Source organism: Anoplolepis gracilipes, chromosome 13 (assembly GCF_047496725.1).
Source record: "Anoplolepis gracilipes chromosome 13, ASM4749672v1, whole genome shotgun sequence".
NCBI lineage: Eukaryota > Metazoa > Arthropoda > Insecta > Hymenoptera > Formicidae > Anoplolepis > Anoplolepis gracilipes.
Genome location: NC_132982.1, coordinates 7428075 through 7447852, shown reverse-complemented (window position 1 = coordinate 7447852; position 19778 = coordinate 7428075). Strand labels below are relative to the sequence as shown.

At 36.9% G+C, this 19778-nt stretch overlaps 1 protein-coding gene across 2 annotated transcripts in view; it reads right to left on the bottom strand.

Annotated features, from left to right (window-relative positions):
- Positions 1-19778, bottom strand: part of Olf413 (DBH like monooxygenase olf413) — a 197167-nt gene that overhangs the window by 10645 nt on the left and 166744 nt on the right. For both annotated transcript variants that reach the window (XM_072904996.1, XM_072904997.1), the window contains 3 exons: positions 8213-8407; positions 3775-3861; positions 994-1176 (listed from right to left, as the gene is read on the bottom strand). In XM_072904996.1, coding sequence (XP_072761097.1) covers positions 994-1176; positions 3775-3861; positions 8213-8407 — 465 coding nt within the window. The remainder of the gene's footprint in view (positions 1-993; positions 1177-3774; positions 3862-8212; positions 8408-19778) is intronic.

Sequence of the window (19778 nt, the reverse complement as noted above, 5' to 3'; positions counted from 1 at the left end):
CTTATTATGTTAGCATTTCTATAATTTGCGATTTTATATATCTTCTTGGCGTTATGAAAATTTTATTCAATATTTATTTCTCGACGTTCTATTTTCAATATTTATTGTCTAACGTTATAATAATATAAAATAACATTGCCGAAATAAGTATCGTCGTATTTTTTTAAATTATTCATTAACTTAGTACTAAAAGGAAAAGATGATGCAAAACAAAAATTGTAAATGCATTCGATGCAACATTCATCGCGAATCTTGACACATATTTATTACTATGTGTATAGTTAATGTTATTGTTAATATTATTCATTGTTATACTAAATAGATTACTGAATTACTCATTATATAAGATCTCAACGCGTCTCACGATTAGTTGCAACTTCGCATGGTATTCGTATTACCGATAACTGCGAAGAAACAAGTTTGCGGTATTCCTGTTCTCACATTGGTATGCATTACACCGGACTTGGAATTATCATGAAACTCTGAACGTGTCTTGTACGCTCGTGCATAATGTTTGATAATATATCGAAGTCGACATATTAGAGTTTATTATGTATTAAAAAGCATATTTTCGATAATAAAAAAATTGCCACCGAAAAAATAAAATATATATAGCGCCAAATTAGAGATTTGTTGGTGTATGTCGTAATACACGTTTTTTTAAAGAAACAAGGCTTTAATCGAATGTCGACTTTAATCAATTATCATATTATATAATTTTAGTAATACTATTTAATAATATATAACAATTGAGGAACAATTAGATAGTTCCATTATTGACAGAATCATAGATAATTAGAGTTTCAATTGCGATCAATTATAAAACGTGTAATCGATAAAAATAAATTTTTAGACGTTTTTATTTTTTTACTTGCGCTTTCTACATTTCCGCGGATTTGTAAATAAACGCGCTTTGCTCGCGCAAAATTTGTCAACAATGAAAGTACTCGAGATTCGCTCATGTGTGAGTGTAAGTGAAGTTTTCGAAGTTACCTCAGAACCGAGACTCCAAGTGGCCGCGATCGTGTTGCACTGGAATGCGGGTTTATCAGGAGCATAACAGACACTCCCGGTCGTTTCAGCCGCGGATTCCAATTCGGCTTGATCTCCACGGCACTCGAACAGGGTCATGTGGTGCAGGTATTCGTGGCTTCCCGGCTGAATAACTGGTTCATACTGAAATACAGAACAAGCATACAAGTTCGTAACGAGAATTAATGTCGAGCACATTTTGGTTATTTCTTCAACGTCTAAATAATTCGCAAACAACACGTATTTCTTTACGCGCTTATTACAGAAGAAATTAATTGACTGAAGAAACCACAAGTGCGAGAAGAATAAAAAAGGAAAATATTTTATATATAATTTTCTCTATTTTATTTAAAATTTTATATTTTATTATATTTTATATTTAACACTCGTTGATATTATATTGATTTACTAATATTTAATTCAATTGTTTGGAATCGAATATTCGCTATTTCAATATTTAAAGCAAGACAGACACACATCAATCCATTAATTGGTCACTAACTATCGATATTCGATAAAACTGGCATCGACAAAAAAAAAAAAAAAAAAAAAAAAAAAAAGATATTTCGCACCTTAATAGACGTCATTTCTCGCAGTTTAAAGAAAGTTGTTGTAGTGGAAAATTGAAAAAAAATCAGGCCTACGATATTGGTCTGGCTCTAGTATCAAGAAAACGTGCTGTATTTTAATTTGTTCCTCCAAGAAATTAAAGGTTTGCCGATATCACGACTATTTACTCTTCTTTAATCTAGGATACATTGATCAATAAAAGTTTCGTAAAACGCGTGCAAGGATAGTTCGCGTTTTAAGCATTTGAGTTGTCGTAAACGGAACACTAATCGATTCTCCTCCGCCGGATACTAAGAAAGACCCGAGATAGGAACATAGTCGCAATCGCATCGCGTAGTTGAGTCACGTCCGATCGAGTTCGAGATTCAGGTGTTGGTCGGTCGACCGGCGCGGCGATAGATAGAGCGAACTATATCAGCCAGTCCAATGACGTTCTGTTCGGAAACTCCCGAGTGCGGATGTGAATATGCTGAGGACCAAGGTGAAGTAAAGGTACGATAAAGTTAAAAGTAAAAAGAGAATAAAGAAAATAATACAATTTTATATATATATATTGTAATACAGAAAATAAAATAATTTCTCTTAAGAGAGCCTTCTTACAAACTAATTGACATGTTAATGACGATCATAGTTGTTCATTTATTCCAGATTTCCAATAGCTATTAAATTTTACGTCGCTTTAATTAACAAATGGATAAAATTCGAGTAAAATATGACCGAGATTTGATTGAGTTATCATGTGTTCTGCGAGGGAGAACACTTAATATAATTCGAAAAGCATAAAATCTTACTTTGAAATTGCTCTGAAATACTTTTGGCTAAATTATTTGCTGACGTAAAATTCGTATTTGACGTTATTCGAATGAATAAAAATGAATGAATATTCAAATAAAATTTAGAGCAAAGAAATAGCATTTATTACACGTACAAAATCCTTTAGATCAAATATGTTGACATCTTTTCCAATTCCATTTATTATAAATGTATAATAAAAGTTGGTAATATCATAACTATGTCGGCTTAATTTTTGTTGGAAGAGCGGTTGGAACAGCGCGAAAAACATTAGCATAATGTAAAATGCATCCAAGTCTGTCGACAATAAAATATTCCGCGCTGTTCCACGTTAAATTCGCGAAAACGCGAGTCAGCAAACGCGTTTTACTGTCTGCTCTTGTTGTCGCGGCCCAACTTCGATTTTTAACACGCAATTTGGTGAATCGCACGCGTTTGCATCGAAATGGAACGTATTACCATCGACGTGAACCGATACGCAGTAGTAATACGAGGTTTACGACCGACTGCTTTATCACTGTCGCATTTATTGATGACATCTCGTGCATCGATCTGTCATCGCGCTGATGGTGAAACCGGAATGGCCGGAACGGAGAAACGATCTCACTTACCGCATTGATCCTGCCATCCAACAGATCCGCCCAGTCGTACATTTATGATGAAATTTCATAGCCGAATTAATCGATCGGCCTCGATAATTGTACTTACGAATCGAAAGCTTTTTTTATATCTGGACGGATAACGAAGCGCACAATATTATTTCTTTATATTTTTGACACGTCAATAAAAGGCACATGTACGAATATTTTAAAAATGCTTGTGGTTAATTACATTTGGAATACATTTCTAAAATTAATTTATTTATACACATATATAACACTCATTACAATTTTATTCGGTTAAAAAAACGAAATATATTTATAAAAAAAAAAAAAAAAAATCATGTTAACGTTTTATGGAATGTTATTTTGCAATCAAAATATCATTTAAGAGTAAAGAAAAATGCAAAATTGTAAATTGAAATAAGTCTTCCTTCTAGTATGTCAGAGCGCTTTTAAAAAAGGAAACCATCGTCTTGGCTATGATTAATCGTCTGATGTAAAATATCGTATAACCTCTAGATTATCATTTTGCGCGGCATATTTATCGGACGGCTACTTGACGAGGCATCTCGAGACGCGAAAACACGCGAGGCAGAAGAATATCTCTCGTATGAGGAAGCGGAGGGAGAAAAGGAGATGGGAGGGGCAAGTCGGCAAACTCGACGTGCAGTTTCTTCGGCATTACAAGAGCATCCACTTTCGCTTTAATCAAGTCGGAGAGCGGCGGGCGCGCGCGAGCTACCGTAAACGGGTTATATACCTGGAGGAGAGAACTCACCTTCACGACGTGGTGTTTGTGATTAATGCTCGGCATCCTCAGGACACGGCACCAGAGCAGCATGTCTTGCCCCATGGGTAAACGAACCTGCACAGCAATTCGAATGGTACTTCGTTAAGCGAGTATAATTCCACACTAAATTAACGGATAGAGCTACTACATTGGTACAATTGATACTCCGAATATCGATATTGAAATCACGAGCAAATATCAATACGACATTCTATGTATATATCCGAAAGAAAAATTGTTCATTTATATACATGAACGAAAATATATTTATGTATTTTAAAACACGTGAAAAAAACTAAAATATAAAGGACTGATAATACAGCACAGGCAAAATTATAAAAGCATGAATATGTATAAACTTTATATTATAAATAATATTTTCGTTATAAAAGATTGAAGTTTTTATAATATAAATTCTATAGATTAATAAAAAAATTACTTTAATTAAAGTTTTTAATTAAAAATTGGTTTTTTATAAACAAGATATATATAAAGTATATATTAGAAAAAAAAAATAAATTGAATATAATTTCTGTGCTATTTTTAGTCGCGATATTTTACATTAATATTAATATCAGACATCAAGCATTACACAGCATCTGAAATATTTTGATCTCATGAACGTTACGATATCATATCGCCAGAATTCTCCTTTGAGAACGAGCATTATACACCGTGTTTTGAAAATAATTGCCACTTTATAAGTAAAAAGTTTCTTTGCTGAAACGAGTAGTACAAGAAGTAGAAGAAAATTCGAGAAACTTGGCTACTTAACGCATACACACTAGTTTAATGGTTTGTTACAACAAGGTAAGAGCAGTTAAACGCAAATATATACGAGAAATTCATTACCATATTTTCCGACGCCGCGTGCGACTTACGTAACAAGATTGCAAGTTGCTTTTATGATATACGAGCCCATTTCGCTCTGTCTCAAAGCGGCGTTTTCCACGCCACGCGACTATTTTGTGCCAGTTCTCATGCACGGCCGGCTGCATTGTATGCACGAACGCGTTGCGAGTTTTTCGGCACGTATAACACAATAAGAATTCTACCGGCGTTAGTTGCGTTACTTGCTTTAGATGTTCCGCTCAGTACATAAGCCATATTGTACGTGTGCGAATTCATTTTGCTCGATCTCAAAATGGTCCCTTGCTATATTCCAGGCATCTCTTAGTTGCAGTCGAGTATATTATACAATATATATTTCGAGCGTTCCGACATACAAAATTGATATACGTACATATAGTTGATGAAATATGAAAAACGTCATATTAAATATCTTTTATTTAAAAAAAAAAAAAAAAAAAAAAAAAAACAGCACAATGCACTATAATAAATATTGTGTAAATTTTTTATTTATTCATTAATATACATGATAGTGTTATCAAATATTATTTTTTTTTAGAATTTGTCATTTGTATAACTTGGTTCAATTATGCTTCTTGTTCTACGACAGAATTACACGCATTAGTCGCGCTACTTGTCCCACGTGTACACCTTCCATCTACAAGTCAGATACATAATCTGCCGAATTATTCACGGACTTTCGTGCATCAATGGAACCATGCTGCAACTTTGTTGTTGCAACGCACATATCTCAGTAGTACGAAGAAGCAAGGGAAAGCGAAAGGGAGACGGGTAGGTCGTTTCAAACTGCTCGCCGCGGGGCGTAAGGGCGACCCGTATAGTGTTCGAGAAAATTACGATTCTCTTTTTCGCGCATCCCCTCCTACGATCGATTCCTGCCCTAAGCGGTCGAGCCATGCCGTCGGATTCTCCCACGCCCTTACGCGAAATTATCGATGTCGAGATTACCGGGAAGGACGAGCGCGTTTATTGTTTTGCGGTCGAGCACGTCTGACTGACGGCCGCGGGCGATGGAGGGATTTTTAGGAATGCTGCGAACGCATTTCCGACTTCTCCAAGCTCCGAGACAACTTCTGATTGATTGCAACTCGCAAAGTAACACACGTATCAAAAGATTTTTTGCAATAATTTTCAATATTAATTGCGACAGTCTCGCGGTGCTACACGATTTTTTTTAATCTAATAAAATGAATTAAATAAAATGAATTTAAAGATATATTTAGATTATTTTAAAGATCGAATATGGATCATTTTGATATTTTTCTAGAATATCTCGAAATCTTAATCAATAAAAAAAGGTTTGAAATTTATTTTTTAACTTTTATTGTACGTGATTATTTTCTACAAATATCAAGGAATATATATAAATTTTTATAAAGACAGCTGAAACTGCGACAAGACATGATCAGAAATAGAGCAAAAAAAAATATACGATCTATGAGGATTAAATAAAACATATAAATGAAGCATGACAGCATTTAAAAATATGTAGCAAGAATGTAAAAACTAACAAAACTGGCAGCAATTTCTTAACAAACGTGTGCGTAACAGAGTATCGCAAAACCTGAAGAAGAACAGCGCAACGAAAAGCCGTTCTTCTCATTCCAGTCTCCGTCTTCTTTGTGACTATTCTATTCATATTCATCGCGGCGCGATACAAAAGTTATTCGACCGCTCGGCAACTTTCGTGAACCAAGTTAAGAAAGAACTTTCTCGCGATATTCATGTAGGTCGAAATACGGAAATATAAAGAGATAGCCAGCGATACTTTAAAAGATATCGATACTTTTTATTTTGATATCTTTGTATATATCTAAAATGCTAAATAATTTTATCCGTCTCTTTATATTCCGCATTTAAATAAAGTAAAACAAACGCATACTGTTATTTTGAAGAGGAAAAGAAGAAGAGCCAAAGTGTAGCAAAATGCAAAAAATGTAGCTAGAAAGAATGACTTGCTATCTCGATTATTCTGCTACAATGATTGTAACAAATTCCTTGTAATGCGAACAGTCACAAGAATCCCGCGAAAAATGGTAAAATTCGACAAACTGAAAATATATATCAGAGTTTGGAACAAATACATTCCAAAACCTCGAAGCGCACGCTTGTCTCAAACGATATTACATGGCTGACATTTCCGGGTCGTTTATCAGTAGCCCGTTCGGTGAATGATCTTGCACTTTTTCGTGGGCCAACGAGCGGAATACGAGTCGCGAGCGTGGCCCGATTCCGGTTTCGATATAAACTATAAACAGCATCAGGGCAGACGGTGGAATTAGCATTGTCCGATTCCCAGCGATAGCACCGACCTCGTAATCTACGACCCCGGCGACGCTAATGAACGAATAGTTTTTGCCGGATGTGACCCGGTTAAGATTTATGCCGTCATAAATTCGGCGTACAATGCCGTCTCTCTCCCTTGTCTTCTCTCTCTTTCTCTCTCTCTCTCTAACAACGGCTCCGCTAGCGTTCGATAAAAATCCAGTACGAAACGTGTACCGCCGAACACGCTAAACGCATTCGAACATCCATCTCGTGCGCGCGATATACGTGACCTATACGCGTGTCTACGCGAGTGACGAAAACAGAACCGTACGATGAGTTTTGAAAAAAGCTCGTTGGCGTCTCGGATCCGAATAAACGAATAATCTACCGCGTTCCTGGCGACATCAAAATGATGTCGATAGCGCACGCAATCATTCTTTATTACGTTCGTGAAAATTCCTGACTTTTTCGACTTGAAGTTTAACTCCGAAACGAGATAATTTTTCGATTAATCGGCTAATTAAAAAACTAATTGCTTTATAATTCTTGCCATCGATTAACTCTGTAAGTACTTTTTAAGGCTGAATATTTTGAATTTTCTTTCTTTTTTTTTTTTTTTTTTGCAGTCTTTATGCAAGTCTTTAGTATAAAAATATATTATATATTCTCAAGTTAAAATTAATGTTGAGTTAATAACAAGTTATAACGTCGATGATTAGCGCTGATAATTTCTCAGCAAAAGCCTGAATAAAGTAACTTTGGTTATCTTAAATACTTTCCATGGAACCCGGCTTGAAGCTCTCCCCCTCCGTGCAAATCGAGTCCAATATCGCAACGCCAATGGCAGATCCACTTTCCAACTCTAATTAAAACTCTTTAATCGTCTTTGTTCGCGCTCGCGAATTTCTCCGCGGTCGGGATGAATATTAACTTTGTTCTTGTTTCTTGTCACGTGCCGTCGTAATAACGCGAATCGTAATAAATGCAATGTGCACACCAACTGCTCTCTCTCTCTCTCTCTCTCTCTCTCTCTCTCTCTCTCTCTCTCTCTCTCTCTTTTTCGCTCTCGTTCTCTCTCTTTTCATTTCCTTTTTTAATTATGTCAAGAACGAAACGAAATATTTCTTTCTTCAGCTGGTTCGTTACATATTTATCTCGACGTAACATCTTTATTGCATTTATCGCATGGAATGTTAATTTTTATCTCACAGTACGCGCTCGCGTGTTTTACGTTTTATAAATATGCGAAAAATTAAATGCTAAAGGAGATTAAAACTTTGCGACTCACCTGTTTGTTCAAAATGTCCCAGATCTTTAGCGGCGGCTCGGCGTCCTGATTACGGGAGCTTCGTCTGGGCTGCGTGTCCCTCTGCACTAGATACAATGGTCTCGAGCCTCGTACTGCGCCGTGATCGGGCAAGACCCCTGCTGCTGATACCGGCTCCTCGACATGATATTGCCAAACCACTTGCATCGTGTCGTTCTGAAACACAAAGGATAGCCCAAAGTCAAGAACGGAACGGGTCTCTTGTTCTGCGCTTTTTGTTGTCGAAAAATATTGAGAAACAAGGCTACAAAGAGCTTCCGCCTTTATATCCAAGTCGCCATAAAAATCGTTGCTTCCGAAAAGAAGGCCCCATACGACGCGAATAAACGGGCTCCTCTGCCGAAAATTGCGCGCTCCACTGCGTCTTTTAATCAAATCTTTCGTAAAATTTACTATCGAAAATTGCACTAGACAAACTATATTGCGAGCCATTTCTTAAAATTTCAGACAAATATAAGTACGCGCATATCAATTTCCCTCGCTAATGTAAGTTTCGATTAAGTTAACATTCTTTTTTAATAGAAATATAATTTTTATATAATATATTATGTAAGTAATATATTATTTATATAATAAATAAATAAATAATATATTATTTATATAATATATTTAAACTATAATATTTACACGGAATTTTTTATAATACTATCTCTAACAACTTTGCAATTAAAGGTCCAGATTTGTCTACTTTTTATATAATGCAGAAAAAAGCCTAAACTATTCGGCGTCTTAAATTCGCATAGGGAATTAGCCTTGGCGTGACGCATGTCAATGATCTGTGGCCGTGCTGTGGGCATACGCGATTTAATTCACCCCGAAAAGAAAGGCGACCGCCGAGGGTGGCCGCGTGATATACCGAATACAAGCGACAATGTCCCTCGGTGTCCGCTTGTCGCGGTTGGCCGCGAAGCGTACACGTGTCCAACCGCGCCAAACTTGGGGTCGCTTTTGCACGCGAATGAGCCACTTACACATTTCGGGACAATCGCGTCTGATTGAGAAAACTAGCCCGCGTCGGCTTTATTAATCAATGCATTCAAAAAAATGTCACTCATTGACGCTATTCGAGTTGCGTGAATAAAAATAAATAAATGTGGTACGACCGGATTTACAAGCTTGCGTTAATCAGAGCTATTTTTTGTGCTTATGTTAATATGCACGTATTCAACGTTAATGTGTTTGCAAGCAACGATAGATAGATTCTCTACTGCTTTTAGTCTTTCATTGATCGATTTTACTTATTAATAGGATGAAATATGAACCAAAGTATACGGAAACTGAAGAATAATTAAATGTAAATTTAAAATATGTAAAAAAAGAAAATGTGAAAAATGAATGAATATTCTTTTAGTTTCGTTTTTATAGTACTTATATATATATATATATATATATATATATATATATTTTTTTTTTGTTCGATGTAAAAAATGAACGCTCTTTTAAAAGTACATATACATATTCATATTAATTATAGTTAATTAATGATTGATAAAAATTCAATTAATATTATTTTCATTTTATTAATCTATAAAAGAATCTCGAATAATGGACTTTTCAAATATGACGTGAATATGTATATGTATATATATAAATATAATAGAATAAAAAAATCATTAATTGGATTCTTATCAATGAGATAATAAAAAAAAGATTGCCAGAATAATAAACATATGTCTACTTTACATATTAAATGTGAAGCATATTACATTAAGACATTTATGACAGCGCTTAAATTGCATTACAAAATATTGCTCCGGGAATATTAATATCGCAAGAATTCGCATTCATCATGTTCTCGATCGTTATCGATTCCTGTCTTTACCACTAACATATCGGAGACGCAGATTAAGAGCGCGCTTTGCCACTCCAGACACGTTCTGGCGTAAAGAAAAAAATCGCCGACGAAATCACAGAAGTCTCGCGCAATCGACATGCGAATTTGCAAGCCTCTCACGTGTTACCCATTCACGTTCTTCGATAATCGCAAGCGTTCCCCTTTTCGAGAGGAAAAACCCCACGTTGTCTGTTAACTCCACCGCGTACAATCGTCGGTGCATCTACGATTGTTTTCAGACTCTGTTCGGAGACAACCGGGCGCCCGTCTTCGTTTGAATCAAGAGAAAACGGGAATAAGTACGACGGAGCGACCCAGATCTGGCTCAGGATCGAAAGATTCTTGGAGCCAAGATAGAAAATCGATTAGAGAAAATGGGCATCGCGTTAGAAAGGAGGCGAGAATCACGCGATTCATCTTTGATCGATTCTGGAGACGTCCTTTGACTACATTATACATTTTCGTTGTCCTCTCTTCTATCAACTGCGATGCAGATTTTCTCTTCGAAAATCTTTTACATAAGAATGTGTCAAAACTAATCGCACAATTTTAATATTAAAGATAAAAACTTTGCGGATTAAATAAATAACAAATAAATTTCTGGTTAAATTCATATATTATTTTATTCTCTACAGTGTCGAGAAATAAAACAATGAAAAAAAAAAGATGTTATTAAATTTTCGAAATTCAAACACGTATATAATTAAATAAAATTTTTATTGAATCGCTTTCTCATTAAAGACTCTTATCACTATTTTTTTTCCTGAGCCTGCCAGGAGGATAATAAATGTATCTCTTCCGTTTTCTCTTTCTGTCTCTGTGTTTCCTTCGCATACAAAGTTTGTAATTAATTCAGCAAGTTCTGATATATTTCATATTTCATCTGGACAATTTCTGACATAACTTCATATTTCATCTTCATAATATTAAATATAATAATTTTTAATTGCAAAAAGTTTAATTTTTCCGATCTTGTTTGATCTTGTATTTCTCTTTATTAACGGTGCTTTAATTAAATTTCTAATTTAAAGTCTAACAATTTAAATTTTATTTATAATCGTTTATAAAACATTATTATTAATTTAGTTATATTACGCTCTTTTGTTATTCGCGCGCACGCTAAAAATTTTATCTTTATAACAAAAATCTTCCCTTCTATCGATTCCGATATATTCCTATGCAAGTGTTTCGAGAAAAATAGTAGCTCGTGAATATCCTTGATCGTCGAGTTCAAAGGATGCGGTGCTATTGTAAGATACGAGTCTACCATTCTCGATTCGAGTAAGCCACGCGTTCGATCTCAGAAATCCCGATTTAAAAGATCCACCTAACTTGCTGCATCCTTAAGTAGGTCGACAAGAGAAAAACGATGCGAAGAGAAGAAAAAGTTCTCCCGGAAATGGGAACGAATGTTGCCGCTTGTCGAGATCATTAAGTTAGGATATAATCCATGGAAAACATAAAGCTGCGTTAATTAGCACGAGAATATTATTAGAGATATTCATTAGAGGCAAGAAGTTACGGGATAGTAAAGAGGATGTGCGTGTATGTACGTATGATGTAATAAAATCATAACAAGGAGTTATGCAAAATGCGAAGAAGTGATTTAAGAACTTTAAGGAATTTCAAATAACACTCTAACTAACAGAATTACGAAATCTTTAGTCATTAATCAATTAGCATTTTCATTAAATTATGTGACTAACACTCGGAAAGTTTTATACTTTTTTACGATAAAAAAAATGTAAATTTTAACAGACGAGAATTGTGTAAGCGTTTGCTAAAGATTTTAACTCGGAGATATATATTTCCATAAAAAGTTGTATTCTCGGTAAGATATATGGATGAGATATATAAAACGACGAATCTTGTTTGAGAAAGATAGGCTAGGTAACTTTGCAGGACAAGATGTAAGCAAGAAGACAAACGGAACGGATTTGAGATTCGAAGACATCCTCTGCTAACTCAAGCGGCGTTTCTTTCACGGAGTAACTTTGTTGTTCGTTGTTCTCACGAGCCGTAAATCTCTTCCGCTTGTTCGTTTTGCACACCGATGTCCTTTCCCTCCTGCCTGCGTATCTACGTTTAGGAGCAGTCGTAGCTCGCAATTATCCGTTCCAATAGTCGTTGGGTCAAAGAGGAAAAGGAAAAGGAGAGGGAGAGGGGAAAGAGAAAGCAGAAGATCCCATTTCGCAAGTTAAGGATGTCAGCCGCGATGTGAGCAAATGGCGCGCGAGTTCCCTTGGAAACCCTGGCATAAAAGATCTGGGCCACGTGCTCCGTAGAATCCTAAAGTTGAGTGCAAAGGGAAAGAGAAGGGATGAAAGAAGTGGGGGAAGAAGGGGGTTGATCAAAGAAGGAGCGTGGTTCTATAATGGCGATTAATCGAGTTCGCTCTATCACATGAAGCGAATAAAGTTATTGTTCAAGATTTTTTATCTTTCGAGTCTACGAAAGTTCTAATTCTGACGTTGTGTAAAATAATGTGTCGAACGACGATGAAAGAGAGTAGTGTCACATTTTATAAATAATTTAAGCACATTTAACAATTATTCAGAATTAAACAGAAATTTCTCTGGCAGCCAAATATAACTCCCTCATCTATTTTAGTGTTAGATCAACTTGCCAGAATTAAAGGTTAACGTTCACCATTTGAAATCTAAAGGTCAATGTGATATTGACGTTACTAAAAGGGTTGCAATAAAGGGATAACGAATGGGAATCATTCAGTACCCTCGTCGAGCACGCGAACTGGTCTATCCTCCGAAATTGAAAAGCCACTTCTCTCTTTTCCCCTCTTGGAACTTTCCCACTCTGTTCTTCCACTTCGGTATTACACCAGAAATCGTATCTCACAGCTAACGTCGCGCGGCAGTCGTTGAATTTAAGGGGCGTATCCCAATTTCTGGGTTAAGAGATATCACTTGCTATGTGAGCAAATGACGTGCTCTTCCTTCCTCGGAAAATCCCGTTTTGGAAGCTCAATATATTGTCCGTTGCCCCTGCTTTCAAATCTTTACTACGAGAGGAAAGAAGGAAAAAGGGTTTGCGAGAGCACGATGTGAACCATTTGTGTGAAAGATGGTTCTTTCATAATGAACATATTCAAGAAACGTCTCGAGATTGATGTTGAAATTTAAAAATGACAGATTACATAATTTTTCACGGTATTAAAGTATTAAAATTATAATAATATTTGATTGAAAATTATTCGAATAAGAATTGTTTATTTTGTACATAAACCTTCTTATTAATTTCTTAAAAATATAACATAATATTTAGATTTATATACTGTCTCATTGCAACAGATTTCTGCTAATTGCGAACATAAACATTCACTGACTCCTCTTTTATAGAAACAATTCACAAGTCAACATCGACGACAATCGTTCCGCTTTGACGCGGCGAAAGCAACTTCGCTTTCTTTGGGGTAACTTTCAAATATGCCGGAAGTATCTTCCTTTCTGTAAAAAAAGAGGGAGAGGGAAAAGATAAGAGCATTGCGAAACTTCGACCCGTAAGCAGTTTGCTTCTGGCCGAAAGAAGAAGACAAGTCCAAATGCCCGTGGGATAGACAAACCGATACTTGTGAGTAGCTTTTGCCGAGGGCAACGTTAATTGCTTGAAGTAGAAAAACTCGACGGCCGGTTATCGACGCTTCGTCTCCGTTTTTTCCCTTATCCCTTCCGCTCTGACATCCGTCTTGTCCACCTGTCGTCTTAGCCGAACGCGCGTTCGCACACAACTCTGATAGGGAAAACTAATATTGAACATTCCTAAGTAGAATGCAAAGGGTGCGAGTCGGAGGGTGGCGAGCCACCCCGGCCGTCGAGAGAAGCCCAAACTCGAACTTGAAAGTTTTAAAAAGCAATTAAGGGCTTCAAACTCCCGACACATTCGCTTCTCGCCCCTGCCTACCTAACCTCGTCTATACCGCTCAACCCCTTATATATATCTTTCCCGCAACGTTCATCACCACTTTCTCTTTTTCTCTTCCGCTGCGTTCCCTCCTCATCATTTGTGGCAGGCATTCGATGGCGGACTCGTCGCTATCAAAATTGAATTATTTCGTTACTCTTAAGAGGGCTAATATTTTTTTCAAAGGGCTCTTTTCCGATAAACGACATCCTCGATTAACCACAGCGGTGGTTTAGAGACATCGTTAAATGTAGAAAAAAAATGCGATAAAACGCTAAAGATATTGATGGTAGTTATTTTTTAACTAGTAATTATTTTTTAAATAATTTAGAAATTTAAAGAAAAAAAATGATCGACTTTCATATATTCAAGATATTTATTACAAATTTTTTTAATAAAATAAAATAATGTTCTACTTGCTCTATTCTTTTAAAATAGTTTATTTTATAAATTAAAAATTATTTATTTAACCTACGAGAAAAAAACCAATACAAGTTTATCGAGAAATTTGTCATTAAAATTAAAGACAAAGAACATACATAAGCTAATAAGAAAATATTAATCGTTGAGTAAAATTCATCGGCTTATTACAAATATTTAAACGCGCTTATAGCAAGCTATGCCATAAATAAGCATAGCTTGCCATAAAGTAGATAGGAGTTTGCTCGCATACTCGCCACCTGGGAACGACGGAGGTGCCGAATCGATAATCTCAGTCTCGCGAGATCGAGCCCGGGGTATCTCGAATTCAAGTACTCCCGCGAGCGTGAGCGCAATTTGCAATAAAGCAATACACGGACTTCTACATATTTATCACCGTGAAACGTAAGGAGAAATCGATAATCGCGCCGGAATACCGATTCGGATGGCGGGATCGGATCGGTTCTCCGACAACCGACAGTGGAACACGTATACTCGATACTCTGTAACGAAAACGCGCGTAAATCTCGCTCGGATCTTTTTTACCGCAATCTCTTTACGGGATATCTCAAATTTTGCGGATATCGTTAAGGAAAGCAAAGTGAACAATCAGATATTAATGATTCCTTTACGAATGATTGAAAGTTAAAGGATTTTAATTCCCAGATGTACGAGAAGATAAAATCCTTTGCTTTCAAATTAATTTCGAACGGCTTCTAATTGATATTTAATGAACGATATATATTTAATCTCAAGAGAAAGATCAAAATATTGTAAAACGTCGATCGAACCTTCGCTAAAGAAGATCAATGAATTTATCGAGGATTAAATGACTGAAAAGAATAGCGAGGACACGTAATGCTAGGACACCCTATGTACAGGGCATATGTGTCCGCCTCGGCTGGAATACGATATGCACACTGTACGTGGATGCAGTCATTCGCAACGCCAGCGCTATTGAAAGTGTCGCGGGCCCGGTTACTGTAGCCTGGTGCACCTATGCCGATTAGATTCAAATAGGTATCAGTGTTTCGCGTGCTACGCGAGAAGAATACTTTACGTCGTATCGATTTTCTTCGCAGCGCGTGCAAACCGAGAGTTCCGTATCCTCGTTCCATATTTAAATTGCTGCTAAATGCGCTTGTCTGATTCGTCGCGGATTGATAAGGAACGCGATTCTCTCGTATCTTCCAGACTAAAAATCAGAATTAATCTAAATTTACATAATTGATTATACTATCACTGTGTTAGATCAACTTGGTTGCAATTTAACTGCCTCTCTAATACTGAAAAATTAAAATAATATTAAAAGGAAATAATATTAAAAAACTGTTGAGTATCTCATTTAAAAATCTCTACGTCTCTAAAAAAAATAAAATTTTTTAAATACCCGTATAATAAATTTTTAATCAAATTCTTCATTAATTTTTAATGATTAAATCATGGGACGAAGAGGAACACGAAGGAAAGGACGAAATCTTTCCCTCGCCTAATATCGCTAAAGATACGACGAAATGAAGTCAGCCGTGTCTTTTGACGTGATAAAGGTCGCGTAACATTTTCTTTAATTAGACAGATGCGATATTCCGGAATCCCGGCGATATCTCTTACTTCGCGTCGACCTAGGAACTTCGAAGAATCTCAAATAAAGCCGCCGCCCAAGTGTCAAGTGCGAGTAAAATCGCTTTATCATGGCGACGCGAGAGCAATTCCTTTTCCTCGTTTCTACTCTGCAAAGTTCCTTCTTCTCCCTACATCGACTAGATAATTTTGGAATCGCGTGATTAAAGTTCGCACGATTAAAGTTCTCATTCTGTTTGAATAATGACGCGAAAATGCGCGCACGTCGACGAAGATACAAAAGCTATTGGTGCTTGTTGTGTTAGTTTCCGTACTCGGCGCTGCACAACCGACGATAAAATAAGCGCGATTTCGCACGGATATGCAACTGCAACAGATAAAACGGCACGATTCCGTTCAGATGTACCTATATACACGCGGTCGCGCGCGATATATTTTTAATAAAGTTTAACAGAATTAAAATCGACGATACTTCGGAGAAGATAAGATGAGCCTTTGAATCAATAACGACTCTTTCCTGTAAGCATTATTAAATATTGTAATACATTGTCAATTTTTTTTTTATTTTTTTATCTGCAAAAAAAAAAAAAACACAAACATCATAAAGTTTATCAGAAAAAAATTGTTATCATAGATCTTTCATTTAGAAATAAATCCACAATAACGCGAATATTTATCTTGATCTGTTTCCGCGTATTGTTTATAAAAATACAAGCGAGAAAAACACAAAACGTGTTTACGACTATCTCCTTTAATTATCTATTCTTCTACAGAAATATATTCACCGATATTGACTATTAACGTGCAATATCTTCATGGATTTAGCGGAGTGTTTTTTTATTTTTTAAAACTCACCAGACGGATATCGGAACCTAATCATCACGTATACCAGCAAACTACGTTGAGAAGCATTGATTGGATACGCCTGTGTACGCCGCGTCGAAAAAGGGAGGGCTCCGCTAACAAGATTCTATCGCTTTGCTTGGTGTATCGTTGGTTCTCTCTTCATCAACGTGAAGCCGATGAGCCAACATCGGTGAATACGTGGCCACCGGCGTACCTGAGCACATCCTCTGGTATGTACCCAGTCATTAACGGGTAAACTCAGTCTAAACTTCCCGGTGGATCCTGTCAAGCACCCCGAGCAATACTCACGAGCGTTGTTGCAACCTTAACTAAGTGCGCGCCGAATTCGCTCACCGATGCCTGAACTTCAGTGCCCGATATGCAAAGATTAATGGCAATCGCTTCAAGTAACTTCCGGATTAACGACACATCGATTTATTCGTCGGACGAGTCTAAATGTATTTGTCAAATTTCCAATTACGCTCAACACGTTAGAATACGTTGATCGATTTTAAATACACGTACGTTGAAGACACGCTATTTGTCTACGTATGTGTAAATCCGTCTTTGTGTAGACGCGTATGTTTATTTCACGAGACAATTAACTGTTATTTTCACTAGCGGATTATTGATCATTAATTAATGTTACGATTGTTTAATGAAATGATGATTGAATAAAACATGCGTTTCGTTTCGCAATTGCAGCATTCGTAATTTACATGCTCAGACTGCGTTAAAATATTAACATCAACTCGTGATTAAAATATTGATCATTATATAAATATATAATAAATGCGTCTATATATATATATATATATATATATATATATATATAATTTCATTGCATACGTTACATATACGATATAACAACAGAATGAAAACGATCTCTTCCACGTAGTGCTAATTTATATATAACAACATTAAAATAAATATTTATTATCAAATTTTACATCAAATCTTCATTTTTATAATAAACAAGTTTTCAGCGAAAATATTTAAAAATAATAATATATCTCTAAAATTCAAAATACAAAATTAAATTACGCAAGACTGGATCTGGAATTCCTCATGACGATACTATTTGCCGCTTGTCCAAGGTGAATAAACGGGCGCGGACCGCAACGGGCCCGATAAAAATAGCTGATCGAGACAGTCGGCCGTTCGGAATCGGAAGGCGGAAACCACCACCCACCCTTATCGCTTATCGAGGCGCAACAAAACGGCACGGCCAAAGCGCGAGTATTCGCGTCAGCAAGCCGCGTGTCGAGGCGGGCACGAACGGCGTTTGTATAATTAACGAGCTTTGCGGTGTGGAGAAAGTGCGGAGAGGGGGAAGGGGGGGGAGGAACCTCTTTCTCTCTCTCTCTCTCTTCCGCCACGCGCCAGGTTCTAGAGCAGGTTCACCCTCTGGCAGAGAATCGCATGTGTTCGTTCCGTTGGCGCGCGCCACTTATGCCGAGAATACTGAATTATTCCACAGCCGCGCACACGCGCGGCTCCCCCGTCTCTCGTAATTCTTCGGCTATCGATTCCGCGTTACACACCGACTCTCTCGCCCCGATGTATCTTTTCCGTCTCTCTTTCTCTTTTTTCCGGTATTTTATCCAACGCGGAAGGCACCGTTTACCACGTTAAATGACCGAGCATCGATGTTCGCGTTCGCGCCGCGCCGGCTCCGTCATCCAATATGGAAATCGCCCCGCGAAAACGCCGAGAATAAGTCCCGTGGCTTTTCACCCCGCGCGTTACGTTCATACGCGCCAACTTTTCCCTCGGAGAGTGTGAATCTTCTCTCTTTTTTTTCCTTTTTTTTTTTTTATCGACAGGAAACATAACGATATAAATAAATGTAAAGCGGGTGTGAGTGTGGGAAATATAAGAGAAGTTACACCTGAAAAATCGCGTGTATAGAATCGTGCAGGAATAGCGTAATATTATTGTAATCTCTTTGAAAAAAAATACATTGTACTATCACCTGACGCAATGGAAAAGCGCGTGATGTGATACGATAAATATCATATATATAAGCGTAAAAATTGGCGCTCTCTAAACCAACGCTCAAAGATATTCGGACGACGAATAACTGTCTGCTGACTCACTTGACTATAAGATTTATCAGTTTATAGTATTAACAGATGTCGAGAGAGAAATGACCGTCGATGAGTCGTTCTCTATTCGCTGCATGAAATGCACACGTAGCGAATGGAGTTCTAATTTAATCTGAAGCATAGTACGCCTGGCAAGGATATCTCGACGTTGCTTAGCAAGCAACGGGACGAGACGACGTCCTAGCCTATGACGTTGACTGTCGTGTCAACGAACCAGAGAATCCTTAGGGACCCCGTCGCCGACAGGGCAGACAGGAGGGCACTAAAGTTCGCGTAATTTAGGTACGGCGTAGACTCTACCTCCGGTATATAGCCGCGTCAATATTAATCATTGTCGTCGGCGTTGTCTTCGGCAAAATGTCCGGGAACGCGGAAACATTCGAGAAAATCGGAAACAATAAGGAGAAAAGGAAAAAGAAGCTTATGTTTGTCAAAAGTAAACGTTGGGAGTCGAATTCATTGTGTGAATCTTTCAAATTTTATCCGAGATACAATCGATGAAGCACATCGGGCAACATCCGCCTTGTCATTTCCTGTTTTAAGAACGCTACTAAATACGCTTCATATTACTCTGTCTTAAATACTCGATACTATGCTTGATAAGTACACAACATTATTATATTTTCACATAAAGCAGAATTTAAACTAGCCGAGGTTGTCGTCAAGCTATGATCAAGTACCATATATGATCAATGCATACCAATTATAGAAATAATATCTGTAGAAGCTTCTATCATCAATAAAATCAATTATAGAAATTATAGAAATCAATAATAGAAATGATAATATTGTGATAAGCATAAGGCATAATCTTTTGTAT